This window comes from Rissa tridactyla, chromosome W (assembly GCF_028500815.1).
Source record: "Rissa tridactyla isolate bRisTri1 chromosome W, bRisTri1.patW.cur.20221130, whole genome shotgun sequence".
Lineage (NCBI taxonomy): Eukaryota > Metazoa > Chordata > Aves > Charadriiformes > Laridae > Rissa > Rissa tridactyla.
In genome coordinates, this window is record NC_071496.1 from 19,837,756 (window position 1) to 19,851,213 (window position 13,458).

At 38.6% G+C, this 13,458-nt stretch overlaps 1 protein-coding gene across 6 annotated transcripts in view; it reads right to left on the minus strand.

The window, feature by feature from the left end:
• LOC128902076 (chromodomain-helicase-DNA-binding protein 1-like) overlaps positions 1–13,458 on the minus strand; it is a 75,458-nt gene that overhangs the window by 27,864 nt on the left and 34,136 nt on the right. For all 6 annotated transcript variants that reach the window (XR_008463611.1, XM_054184424.1, XM_054184425.1 and 3 more), the window contains 11 exons: positions 13,261–13,410; positions 12,722–12,975; positions 7,250–7,475; positions 6,262–6,362; positions 5,832–6,010; positions 5,221–5,348; positions 4,919–5,135; positions 4,201–4,290; positions 3,166–3,356; positions 2,008–2,196; positions 1,674–1,836 (listed from right to left, as the gene is read on the minus strand). Coding sequence is in view for 5 of the 6 variants with exons in the window: in XM_054184424.1 (XP_054040399.1) it covers positions 1,674–1,836; positions 2,008–2,196; positions 3,166–3,356; positions 4,201–4,290; positions 4,919–5,135; positions 5,221–5,348; positions 5,832–6,010; positions 6,262–6,362; positions 7,250–7,475; positions 12,722–12,975; positions 13,261–13,410 (1,888 nt within the window). In the remaining variant the exon portion in view is untranslated. The remainder of the gene's footprint in view (positions 1–1,673; positions 1,837–2,007; positions 2,197–3,165; positions 3,357–4,200; positions 4,291–4,918; positions 5,136–5,220; positions 5,349–5,831; positions 6,011–6,261; positions 6,363–7,249; positions 7,476–12,721; positions 12,976–13,260; positions 13,411–13,458) is intronic.

A 13,458-nucleotide genomic window follows, 5' to 3' on the forward strand; every position in this document is an offset into this window, starting at 1 on the left:
AGACAAGAAAATGTGTATTGCAAAATAAGTTCACCTCAACACTAACATACACTGCAGATGGTTAGACATTCATTAACTGATCATGAAAGTTTAATAAGTATTTAGTCAGTCCTGATCTTGTAAAAACTCATTATAAAAGCATTAAGCACTCTAACTGAAATCAACAGGAGTACTGACTAGCATGTTTTTCAAATAAATGCATTTCTCATCTCTGTCTCATAAAACAGCATCTTAACATTTCATTAAGATATTAAGTAAATATACTGTGCTATGAGTTAGAGCAGTTACAGTGTAGACTCAAGTTCTTTTCTACCAAATAAACAACAGAGACTACCTGTCTACTTTAGTACTACTTGCTCCTCACTTTCTGTCTTTTGAACAGAAATAAGCATTGCTACTTGATCCTCTAAGTATTTTTAAACAATGCCTAATCAGTCAAGTTTCTCAGGCAAGATAAAAGTGAGAGGAATCTTGTTTGTAGAGGTCAGCAGACTTTAGCTAGGTTACAACGTTAAGCCTTCTCAGCTCCAGTGGGAACAACTAGAATAGAAACTCAGGTGCATGCCAAATTTAATGTTGAAAACATTAGGCCTCTTTAGCTGAAAAGGCTCAGGATAAAATTTTGGGGAATAAAAAATTTAAATTTAAGTGCTTTTATTCATTATGCCAGAAATGAGACGGATGTATCATTCATAATTAGACCTAACAAAGCTTATTCAAATGAGACAAGGAAATCATTGTTACAAGTATGCAATTATTAGCAATAATGACAGAACAGTTCTGAGGAGTTTAATTATAAATTTAAGTATTTAGAGTGTGCCAAGTTGCAAATGAAACATCTTTTAGCTTTGATAAGTACTTTATAATATACAATAGCTTGTGCAGTGACAGCTTGTGATTTCAATCTAGTAGTTTTGGAAAAGTATTTAAATTATTAACTTCAAAGCTTACAGGAAAAAAAACCCTGATCTTTAGAAACATTTATGTTGTTATAAACTGCATCAATTATAACAGTCCTTTTATTTGTTGCTGTGGTTCTCAACAGTTTTAGTATAAAGATTAGTTAACCTTTACAAAAAATAAACTATAAATCCACAACACAATCACAGACTATCTTTGGTAGTGATGCTATAACAGCAAAACAACCAGACTAAGCTTTGGATGTTTGTTACTTTTTTTTCCTTTCACTTTGGTTGTTTGAAGGCATGCAGGGAACAGTGTTTGATTACAAAAAAGCTTAAAGAGATTCTATGGATTATTTTCTGCTATCACATGGATTGTTGGTGTACCACTGTCAGTTACGTGCATTTGCATTTATATTCAATTTACCTGTTTTTTTAACAGCTTTATTTTAATCTGGGTTTAAAATAGGTCTTAAGTTTATTTATTCTGAAAATACACAGACTATTTCAAACTATTTCCCTTTTATTTTTATCATAATTCAAGCCAGGGATATTTTATTTAGTATTGATCTATCTATTATTCAGTTCTAGTTAAGAAACAAAGAAACAATATCAATTCACTTAAATGTGCATCCTGGGTTTTACAGGTAATAGAGAACTTGTTCTTTTTTAATATACTTTAACAAGAACTAATAAATTTCCAGAACACTATAAAATTACTGCGCGGATATTGGAGATGTAAAAACACTTAAAAAAAAAAAAAGGTATTACCTGTAAGGCCTCCTGTTTATTATAGAATTCATTATCATCCGGTGGTTTAATGAGGTAGCAATGGTTACAACACTTCTTGAGTTCCATCATGATGTTCAAAAAGCCTGAGGTACTGCCTTTTGAACCTTTACTCAGGGCTTTATAATTCCTGGTTAAAATCCACCTATGATATAGAATGTGCAATGGAAGTAATTTCTAACCATTTGTGGAAATACGAAGGATGTAAGCTCTCAAAATATCGGTTCAAATTGCATTATGAGAACTATTACACTTCGGTAATTTTCATATAGATATATCATTAAAATAGCAGGAATTAAAAAGTGTCATTACTTACTTGTAATATTGCTTCTGCAATGCGCTCATTTCCATCCTCAAAATTTGTTCAACCTTTGCAGGTAAAGACTTTTCTACATCTTTTTTAACTCTTCTGAGTAGAAATGGTTCAAGTTCTTTGTGAAGACTTGCATAACCAAACTCTCTCCCTTTGCCATGCTCCTCTTCAAAATCTTCCCAGGAAGAAAACCTTCAATATAAGAACAAATAAAAGTAAAATAGTGACATACCATAAACACAGACGCACAAAGACCATAAATATACCACATGCACAAAATCACATATTCTTCTTCTCCACTCCCCTCTGTTTTATTTAATAAGTTTCTGAATTTGCATCTCAATAGAAATTCCAAATATTTTGTCTGCGAATAGGAGAACGGAAATTTCCAAACTTTTGCAGAATTAAAGTAGTTGTATAGCTGGAGGAAGTGCAAGAGAACAGACCGCTTTGGATACCTTTTGCAGCTTGTATGGACTAGCTGAAACGTGATTATCCTCTGGTACGTGGTAACAGACTAAGAGAATGGACTTTGTAATCAAATGAAGAATAGGTGCCAGACAACAACCTCAGTGGCTTTGCTTGTAAGGTTCTGAAGAAGTCAATGCAATGCATAGCTCCAAAACTAATTGGAGCTACAGCATTTTGTATTTACAAGATATCTGAAAGGAACATGTGCTCTTATCCCAGATATAAACAGAGATCAGTATAGAATAGCGTCAATACAGTAAACCTATTCTATGCAAACCATAAGGGCAAATTGACTGCCTGACTTAACTACTGGATATTGGGCACTGTGGTGCAATCTTATTTTCATTCATGGTACTAACATAGAAAAGAAGACATCCTCAGCCCCATTCTATTTCCCTAGAGTAAATCCATGTGGATTTTCCTTTTAGATTAAGATGAAGCGTCTTTTCAGGGTTCTAAGCCATACATCAATCCATCTTTTTTGTGGACTGCTAAAACAGAAAAAGTGACAACTGCTACCAAAATAATTTATCAAGAGCAGCATGAAAAATACGTGCATCTATTTTATATATTTAAACAATTTCACAATGCAATTCTTTATCAATTCTCCAATCACTACAATATTCCGCCATAAGAAACTTGACCACAAAAAAAACCCAAAACAAAACAAAAAACCAACACATTCCTTACTTTTCTGGCATGATGAAGTGCAGCAAAGACCAAAGCTCTTTGAGGGAATTTTGCAGAGGGGTTCCAGTAATAAGAAGACGATGATTAGACTTAAAGTCTTTTAAAGTCTTGTACAGAAGGGAATCATCATTTTTTAAACGATGAGCTTCATCAACTCCTATAAATACCCAATTCAGACCACCAAGGAATGACTTAAAGAAATTGGGGGGGGGGGGGGGGGGGAGATGAGACATTATACAAGTTAATATATTATGCAATTTCTGACATTTTACATGAGGTTATATATACACCATTACTCCTTTTATTTTAATAACAAATGGACACCTATATGTTTTTAGTATGAATTATGTTTTTTATATTTGCTAGATTCAACAAAACACTATGCAGGCATCCCAAGTTTAAAAGGAAAGTATAAACCAAGTTTACATTTGGGAGGGGGAAGGCAAAAAGCTGATCTATAAATTTTCAGTTGACAAAAAAAAAATAATATTAAAATCCACTGTTGACTCTCTGCCTTGTACAAACAAATGAAATAGAAAGCCAATAAGCAGAACTTTTTTATTAAAATTTTCATATGCTGTGAGGATTAACAATAACTCTATGTGCTACCATCATGAAGAGTAGTAATATACATATACATAATACTGCACATACAAATACAAAGATAAAACAATAAAACATGGGTTTTCAGAGTTGTGAATCACAGGTGTTTGGGGCTAGGTGTCGGTTTGTTTTTTCAGTTCCTGGATAAGGGTCTAACAGGAAAGTAGAGATTTTTAGATGCAAAGAAGTTATTACAGTAATGTGAAGCTCAAACAAACTGAAGAAAAATAAGTTTTGCCCACTCAATTGGGGGGGGGGGGGGGGGACAGAAAGTCTCACCACACATACATAAAATCTAAAAGTTCTTAAAGAAAACTTCACTGTCATACTCCCCCATCCATTTAATGGCCCAGAACCAAATAATTGCCAACTCTAAAGGAGTTTTACATTCTACAAATTATTTTATCTCCCTGAAGAAGTAAGTGTGATTACCTTATCCTTCAGCAAAATTTCATAAGTTGTTAGAAGTATATTAAATTTTAATCGCTTGGTCTGTGGATGCATCCATTCATGAGTTCTTATCTACAAGAAGAATCAAGTGAACTATGAGCTAGAGAAAAATTGTCTTATCGATCAAGATGACTTCAGGTACTATAGCAATATAGATGTTAAGTGACATACAAGAATCTGATCATGAAAAAGGAACATAACACATGAAGGTAGTTTTTTGGGGATTTTTTAAGTTATTAAACAATGGGGGTATGTTTTTTGTTTTATTGGGGTTTTTTGTGGAATTTTTGTGTGTGTGTGGTTTTTGGTTTTTTGTGTTTTGGTGGTGGTTTTTTTAAAAAAAACTTTAATGGATAAGGTTACTTACATTCCTCCTTTCAGAAAACAAATTAAGATTATGCCTGTCTGGCTTAAATATTTATTTTATGAACCTAAATAATCACATAACAAAAGACAATTTATTTTCAAATTCAAGGTTGCATTTTTAATCCTTTTTATTATTAAGCAGGAATTAAATCTTTCACATACATTTATATTGGATCAAAATTTATGCTTTTAATTTGCATTTTAAATACATACAGTGTTTCAAATAAGCATTTGCTCATTCCTAATCAAAATATTGGAGATTAGCATAAGACAGGAACATGAAGTAAGTCTCGTTTACTACTAATCTTTTTCAATGATACAAAGAAATACTCACCATATTTCTGCTAGTTATATCTCCTAAGTAAACCACAGCATTCATCTGAGGAGCCCAAGTTTGAATCTCTCTTTGCCAAGATGTCAAGGTAGAAAGTGGCACGACTAGCAAGAAAGGCCCATACAGTTGATGTTCGTGAAACAGGTAGTTCAGAAAAGAAATCGTTTGTATTGTTTTACCCAGACCCATTTCATCTGCAAGAATACAACTATTCCCTCTAAAAAAAAATAAAAAAATAAAAAAATAAATTTATAAATACTTTCAAATTAAAACCAGCAAGACTACTTTAAGACTATACTTACTTGCACCACGAGTGAGCAAGCCAGTTCAGTCCATTTAACTGATAATCTCTTAACTCTAAACTCTCATGTCCTCCAATATAAGATGGTTGCTTCTTTAGTGCGACAAACCTCGGCCTCTGTTTTAGAATCTGTCAAAAGCAAATTGAGCATCAGTCCTACTACTAAGCGAAGTTACCAAAATGTCTTCTTATAGAAACAAAGGAGCAGATGGAATCTGTTTGGTCACCAAGTCTAGTCTTTATTCATCACAGACAACTAGGCCATATAACAATATCAACCCATTTGCAAGCTAAAATTAGTTTGATTTCTGATCTAAATTCCACAACAGAAGTGACATGAACTCATTCACAAAGGTTACTTTTAAAACAAATTAAAGTACTAAACAATTCCATCTTTGAATGGCAATAAAATAAATAGGGAACAAATATCTACAAAAGGCTATTCTTAATAGTGATACTTGCTACATATATAAATATAGCTGTCATTATTACTGTTCTGGACAACATTCAAAAATATTTTATAATATGCATCTTGGTTTTGGATGCATAAAATACATCAACTTTTTTTTTAAATTATCAAACTGTATAAATCCACTGAAATTACACACTCACCTTGCAGTCCTTAAATGGAGTGGTCTTGGATTGATTTCTGCTAAAATACTCATCAATACATGCCTGAAATTTTTTGGCAATGAGAGCACCGTCTTCCCAGCTACATTCTGAATAAGGCAGACCCTGCCATTTGCAATAGTAATCTGGATAACCAGCTGCTGATTTCTGATTTGAATGAGCTGCAGAAATGCATCAGAGATACCAGATCAATATTTTCCTTCTGTATTTTAAGAAAGCACTCATTTCAGGTGATAAGACAACACGAACTAGTTTCACAGCAAAGACAGTATGACAACTTTTCTCTTTTTTGTTTTACCTTAAGATGTTAGGGATATTAATAACCTAAATTTCTTAACTATAAATTCAACATGCAAGCAATAAACTTGTAATATTCTCAACACTGTTTTCCATCTGGAAGTTTGTCACATACCAATTATCCTTTCCACTATTTGATACTGCTTATGTAGATCATCTGTAAGTTCCTGCTGGCAGTTATAATATTCCACATCTTCCGGAGAAGCATTTTTCAGCCTGAAATGGGAATTTATTTGCAGCACTTATTACATTGTGTAGTTCTAAAACTAAGAAAATCTGGCAATTTTAAAGCTCTGAATGTAAGCACCATAGGAATGCTGCTTAGAGAGCTTCTTTGAAGAAGCTACAACTTTGAAATTCCTGCTATAGAAGTGTTGCATCTGGCCTAGGTACCTCATCACTGATGACTAAGAAAGCTTATCAAGAGACATTACTATCAGCTACAGCTTGTTCTAGTCACGCAGATCACGTTTACAATATCCATTCTCAACACTGAGTAGTGGTATTTTCACGGAACAGCACTGATGTCTCACTATAAGAATCTATCTTATGAGTAGGAGTCACTAAAAATCCCACCACTATTCATAGATTATATTAAACATACTAATAAAATAGAATACCAAAACATAGCACTAAAACATAATGATTTTTTTCACTTCTTGGTTCTGAGGCTTTAACAGAAGTTTGAGCCAAGAAAACTAAATGCTGTAATGTTTTGAGTGCTTTAGCCATTCCTGATTTTTTTAAATCTCTGCAGCAATTCCCAAAGAACTCTGATCAAAATACAATCAATAAATGACAAAATTAGTAAAAGGTAAGATTTAAAACAAAACCAGAAAACCCACCACCCATCTTGTTAAAATTTCATATTTAACAGACACATTAAAATCTAGGTGCAGAAGCTGCTTCCTTAAAGGCATGATTTTACAAGATGTGTGAGTATTCTCACTTGCTCAAGTTGGTATGCTCAGAATCTTACAGGATCATAAGGTGTTAGGGAAGCTTCAATTTTAAAACTTTTGTCTTCCTGTTGTATAGGCAATAAAACATCTATATTATGACAAAAAAATATGCAACATGGAAGTAGCTATAAAGATACTTACCAGCGTTTTGTTTCCTGATCCTTTTTCTTATAGTTGTCTAGTTTCTTCATTCCTTTAACATTTTGTTGCTTCAGTGTTTCCTCAGTTTCCCAAGTATTATGGATGTGTGACCAACCTTTCCATTTAATAAGATACTGTACTTCTCCTAGCTCCTTTGACTTTTCAAACCCAGTATTTGGGTCACCATCTGCCTCAACTGCATAGATGGTGGTTGCAGCACCAGTGGCTGATAAAGAAACCACACCATAAGGCTTGATTAAGCGTGCACTACCATAAATTAACAAGTAAAAAACATACTGCAGAAAGCAATTTGTGATGCTCTTATATGAGCATATAACTTGACTAATTATATCTACAACTCTTATGTCACTCCTCTTATTTGAAGAATTATGAGATAGCTATATTAACACATGCACAAGTATACCAACGAGATTCAAAAAAGTAACCAAAAAAATCTACATCTAACCTATAGTATCTCATCTCAAAAATTTTCTTAGAATTTCTAGTTTTTCTAGTGATCCCCAGAGAATGCTCCACTAACACTGCTTGCTGTCATCTTTGCTATATCCTGCTCATCTCTGAGTATAACAGATATTTGACATTGTGCTTAATCAGCCTTGACACTTGAATAGCCTACTATTCAATTATTACTATGGATGCTATAAATCCAATTCACAGACTTGAAGAATAGTTGAGGTTGGACAGGACATCTGGTCCAACCGCCATGTTCAAACAAGGTCACCTAGAGCCAGCAGCCCAAGACCATGTCCAGATGTCTTTTGAATATCTCCAAAGAGGGAAACTCCACCACCTCTCTGAACAACCTGTTCCAGTGCTCAGTCACCCTTACGGTCAAAAAAAGTGTTTCCTGATGTTCAGATGGAACCTCCTGTGCTTCAGTTTGTGCCCATAGCCTCTCATCCCGTCACTCGTCACCGCTGAAAAGAGCCTGGCTCTGTCCTCTTTGCACCCTCCCTTCAGGTATTTATAAACATTAATGAGAACTCCCCCTGAGCCTTCTCTTCTCCATCCCAGCTCTCTCAGCTTTTCCTCATAGGAGAGATGCTCCAGTCCCTTCATCATCTTCGTGGCCCTTCATTGAACTCTCTCCAGTAGTGCCATCAGTCTCTTCTACTGGGGAGCCCACTCCAGAAGCGGCCTCACCAGTGCTGAGCACAGGGAAATGATCACCTCCCTTAACCTTGCTGGCAATGCTTTGCCTAATGCAGCCCAGGATACCGTTAGCCGCCTTTGCAGCAAGGGCACATTGCTGGTTCATGTTCAACCTGGTGTCCACCAGGTCTCCCAGGGCCTCTTCTGCAAAGCTGCTTTCCAGCTGGGCAGCCTCCAGCATGTACTGCATGGGGTTGTTCTCCCCAGGTGCAGGACTTGGAACTTCCCCTTGTTAACTTCATGAGGTTCCTATCAGCCCATTTCCCCAGCCTGTCAAGGACCCTCTAGATGGCAGCACCACCCTCTGGTGTATCAGCCACTCCTCCCTGTTTTGTATCATCTGCGAACTTGCTGAAAGTGCACTCTTCCCTATAATCCAGATCATTAATGGAGACGTTGAACAGGATCAGACCCATTATCAACCCCTGGGGTACACCACTAGTTACAGGTCTCCAACTAGACTTGGTGCCACTGTTCACCACCCTCTGGGCTGGGCTATTCAGCCAGTTTTCAATCCACCTCACTCTCTGCTCATCCAGCCCATACATCAACAGCTTGTCCATGAGGATCTTAAGGGAGAGTGTCAAAGGCCTTTCTGAAGTCCAGGTAGACTATATCCACTGCTCTCCCCTTGTCTACCAAGCCAGTGACTTCGTCGCAGAAGGTTATCGAGTTGGTCAAGCGTGACTTCCCCTTGGTGAAGCCATGCTGACTACTCCTGATGACCTTCTTGTCTTTCATGTGCCTGGAAAAGGTTTCCAGGATTAGCTGCTTCATCACCTTCCTAGGGATCGAGGTGAGGCTGACCAGCCTGCAGGTCCCTGTGCCCTCCTTCTTGCAGACAGGAGCGACAGGCAAACTGGTAACAACAGACAAGGAGAAGGCTGAGGTACTCAAGAGCTTTTTTGCCTCCATCTTCACTGGCAACCTCTCTCTTCCCACACCTCTCGAGTGGATGGACTGCAAGACAGGGACTGGGGGAGCAAAGTCCCTCCCACTGTAAGAGAAAATCAAGTTCGAGACCACCTGAGGAAGCTGAACGTACAGACGTCTATGGGACCTGATGAGATGCACTCCAGAGTCCTGAGGGAACTGGCTGATGTAGTTGCCAAGCCACTCTCCATGATATTTGAAAAGTCATGGCAGTCAGGTGAAGTCCCCGGTGACTGGAAAAAGGGAAACATCGCACCCATTTTTAAAAAGGGTAGAAAGGAGGCCCCTGGGAACTACTGCCCTGTCAGCCTCACCTCTGTGCCTGGGAAGATCATGGAACAGATCCTCCTGGAAGCTATGCTAAGGCACATGGAGGACAGGGAGGTGATTCGAGACAGCCAGCATGGCTTCACCAGGGTCCTGCCTGACCAACCTAGTGGCCTTCTATGATGGAGTGACTACATTAAGTGGTCAAGGGAAGAGCTACGGATGTCATCTATCTGGACTTCTGTAAGGCCTTTGGCATGGTCCCCCACAACATCCTTCTCTCTAAGTTGGAGAGATACGGATTTGATGGATGGACTATTTGGTGGATAAGGAATTGGTTGGATGGTCGCATCCAGAGGGTAGTGGTCAACAGCTCAATGTCCAGATGGAGATCAGTGACAAGTGGTGTCCCTCAGGGGTCCATATTGGGACCAGTACTGTTTAATATCTTCATCAATGACACTGACAGTGGGATCGAGTGCACCCTCAGCAAGTTTGCAGATGACACCAAACCGAGTGGTGCAGTTGATATGCCTGAGGGATGGGATGCCATCCAGAGGGACCTGGACAAGCTCAAGAAGTGGGCCCGTGTGAACTTCATGAGGTTCAACAAGGCCAAGCGCAGGGTCCTGCACCTGGGTCAGGGCAACCCCCAGTATCAATACAGGCTGGGGGATGAAGGGATTGAGAGCAGACCTGCAGAGAAGGACTTGGTGGATGAAAAATTGGACGTGAGCCAGCAATGCGTGCTCACATCCCAGAAAGCCAACTGTATCCTGGGCTGCATCAAAAGAAGCGTGGCCAGCAGGTCGAGGGAGGTCATTCTGCCCCTCTACTCCACTCTGGTGAGACCCCACCTGGAGTACTGCATCCAGCTCTAGAGCCCTCAGCACAAGAAAGACATAGACCTGTTGGAGCAGGAGCAGAGGAGGGCCACAAAAACGATCAGAGGGCTGGAGCACCTATGCTATGAGGACAAGCTGAGAGAGTTGGGGTTGTTCAGCCTGGAGAAGAGAAGGCTCTGGGAAGACTTTATTGGGGCCTTTCAGTACTTAAAGGGGGCTTATAAGAAAGATGGGGACAGACGTTTTAGCAGGGCCTGTTGTGATAGGACAAGGGGTAACGGTTTTAAACCGAAAGGAGGGTAGATTTAGACTCGATATAAAGAAGAAATTTTTTTACGATGAGGGTGGTGAAACACTGGAACAGGTTGCCCAGAGAGGTGGTAGATGCCCCATCCCTGGAAACATGCGAGGTCAGGTTGGACAGGACTCTGAGCAACCTGATCTAGCTGAAGATGTCCCTGCTCATTGCAGTGGGGATTTGGACTAGATGACCTTTAAAGGTCCCTTCCAACCCAAACCATTCTATGACATTTGTTTTCCTCCAGTCCTTGGGCACTTCTCCCAGTTGCCATGATCAGTCAAAGATTATCAAGAGCGGCCTCGCAATGACATCTGCCAGCTCCCTCAGCACTTGTGGGTACATCCCATCAGGGCCCATGGACTATATCCAGTTTACCTAAGTATTCCCTGACCTGATCATCTTCCACCAAGGGTAAGTTTTCCTTGCTACAGACTTTCCCCCTGGTCTCTGGGATTCCTGAAGGCTAGTCTTGCTAGTAAAGACTGAGGCTAAGGCAGCATTCAGTACCTCAGCCTTTTCTCTGTCCTGTGTTACCAGGATCCTGCCCCATTCAGCAGCATGCACACATTTTCCCTAGTCTTCCTTTTGTCACCTATATACTTATAGAGGCCCTTCTTGTTGCCTTGGACAACCCTTGCCAGAATCAACAGAATCAATACCAAGTGTGCTTTGACTTTCCTAACTGCATCTCTGCATGCTTGGAGAGTGTCTCTGTATTCCTCCCAGGTTACCGGTCCCTGTTTCTACCTTCTGTATACCTCCTTTTTGGTTTTGAGTTTTGCCAGGAGCTCCTTGTTTATCCATGCAGAACTACTGGCATTTTTGCCTGACTTCCTGCTTGTTGGGATGGGCTGCTCTTGAACTATTTCTTCCTAAACTTGTTTTGCTACTATTTGTTTCCCCCGCCTTTGGAACCTTATGTGGGGTATTTTTTAGTTAAATACAGTCAGTATTACAGCTGAAGCAAATTAGCAGCAGGAAACAGGCTCATTTCTGTAAGGAGAGCCAAATAGGGAAGTAGACCCAACCAGATGCAGAGGACAGATACAGCAATAGAGTGTGGCATTAGCAAAGGACAGCACAAGCAGTAACAACATCTGGGCATGCACAATATAAGAAGCCTAGTTCAAAAGGCTTTTAACACAGCAGTGACACTGTGAATTGGAGTAAAGGGCTAGAGTAACACACTGGAATTTAGGACAGTATAGGAAAAGAAAATTGAGAGGAAAGAGAGTGCAAGCTCTGAGATAGGTGAGAAACTCTGTAAATCAGGTATGGAAAAAGGAAGTTCTGAAGTGTGAGTAGGCCCAAGTTTTCTATAATCAGAACTCTAATTTGCAAGCTAACACCCCTACCATCATACATAAAGTTACTTTTGGAAGTGCACATACAAATACACCATTGAAATTTTAGATTCCAGCATCCATTGCATCAGATTGAGACTATTTGTACAGGAATAACTGAAATCACAATCTCAGTGGTTCAGCTTTCCCAACATTGTACTTCAGCATTCAGACTACTGGTTAGCTGTCCTATCCAGTCCACTTTTTCTCTACCCCCCTATATACAGTTTATATCTATCAGGTAACAATAAACTATACAAATAGTAATGTAACAGTATGGTATGCATTTATTCAATACGGAGCTATATTCACAAAATCACAGAATGATAGAGGTTTGAAGGGACCTCTGGAGATGATCTAGTCCAACCCCCCGCCAGAGCACTTCATTTTTTCTTTCTGCATTAATTAGTTAAGTTCTTCTATGTTTTACTTTATATGGCTAACAAAAGAAACATCCTTATGAGTATGAAAAATAAAATAAGATTACTTTCTGGTGTTTTTAAACTTATTCTTTACAAACATCACAGGTTACCTACAGCTAAGAACAATTGCTGTTTACATTGCACCACAATGCACTGCAGCATCTTAAGAACACTGATGAAAAAAATACCTCCTTTTCGGCCAATTCGGCTATCCATAAACTTCTCTATAGTTTCAAATTCATCTTCTTCAGGCTGTGGGACATCTTCTCCACAAACTTCCAACAAGTCATCAGAATCTGTCTTGGTTTCTTCAGCTTCTTTATAACTAACATTGACTGTTGCCTGGCGACGTGATCCTCTCTTGTCATAGTCATCATCATCCGATGAATCAAGCTGCCTCTTTTTCTGTCCTGCAATCTTTTTGCCACTTTTTGTCTCAATTCTTGAAGACAATAAGATACAACACAAAAGTGGGGGTTCAACATGGACAACTACAAGCCTTCTGTATTTGTTTCTGAATACATATATTTCATGACTGCTCAGTTACACCACTTTCAGTTGGAGCAGACAGGAAAGAGGTATTCAACACAAACCACTGGTATGGTAACATCTTTTGTAGCTTAAAAAAAAACTTTAAGTTCTGTAAGAAATATTAATATTTTCATTTGCCTGTATAGTAGTACAATACCTGATTACAAATTAGAAATAGTACCAAAGTACTTCTTACCTGCTTGGAGGTTTCTGGCTTTTGACCTTGTTTTTTGGCTCATAGTCAGATTCACTATCTTCACAACTGCTTTTCACTCTATCTTCCTCTGATTCAGAATCAGAGACAGTTCCTGATACTGACCCTGACCCAGACATTTGCCAGTCTTCACTGTACATATTGAGAGACAAAACAGTAACTCATATTAGTTTTTTGGTT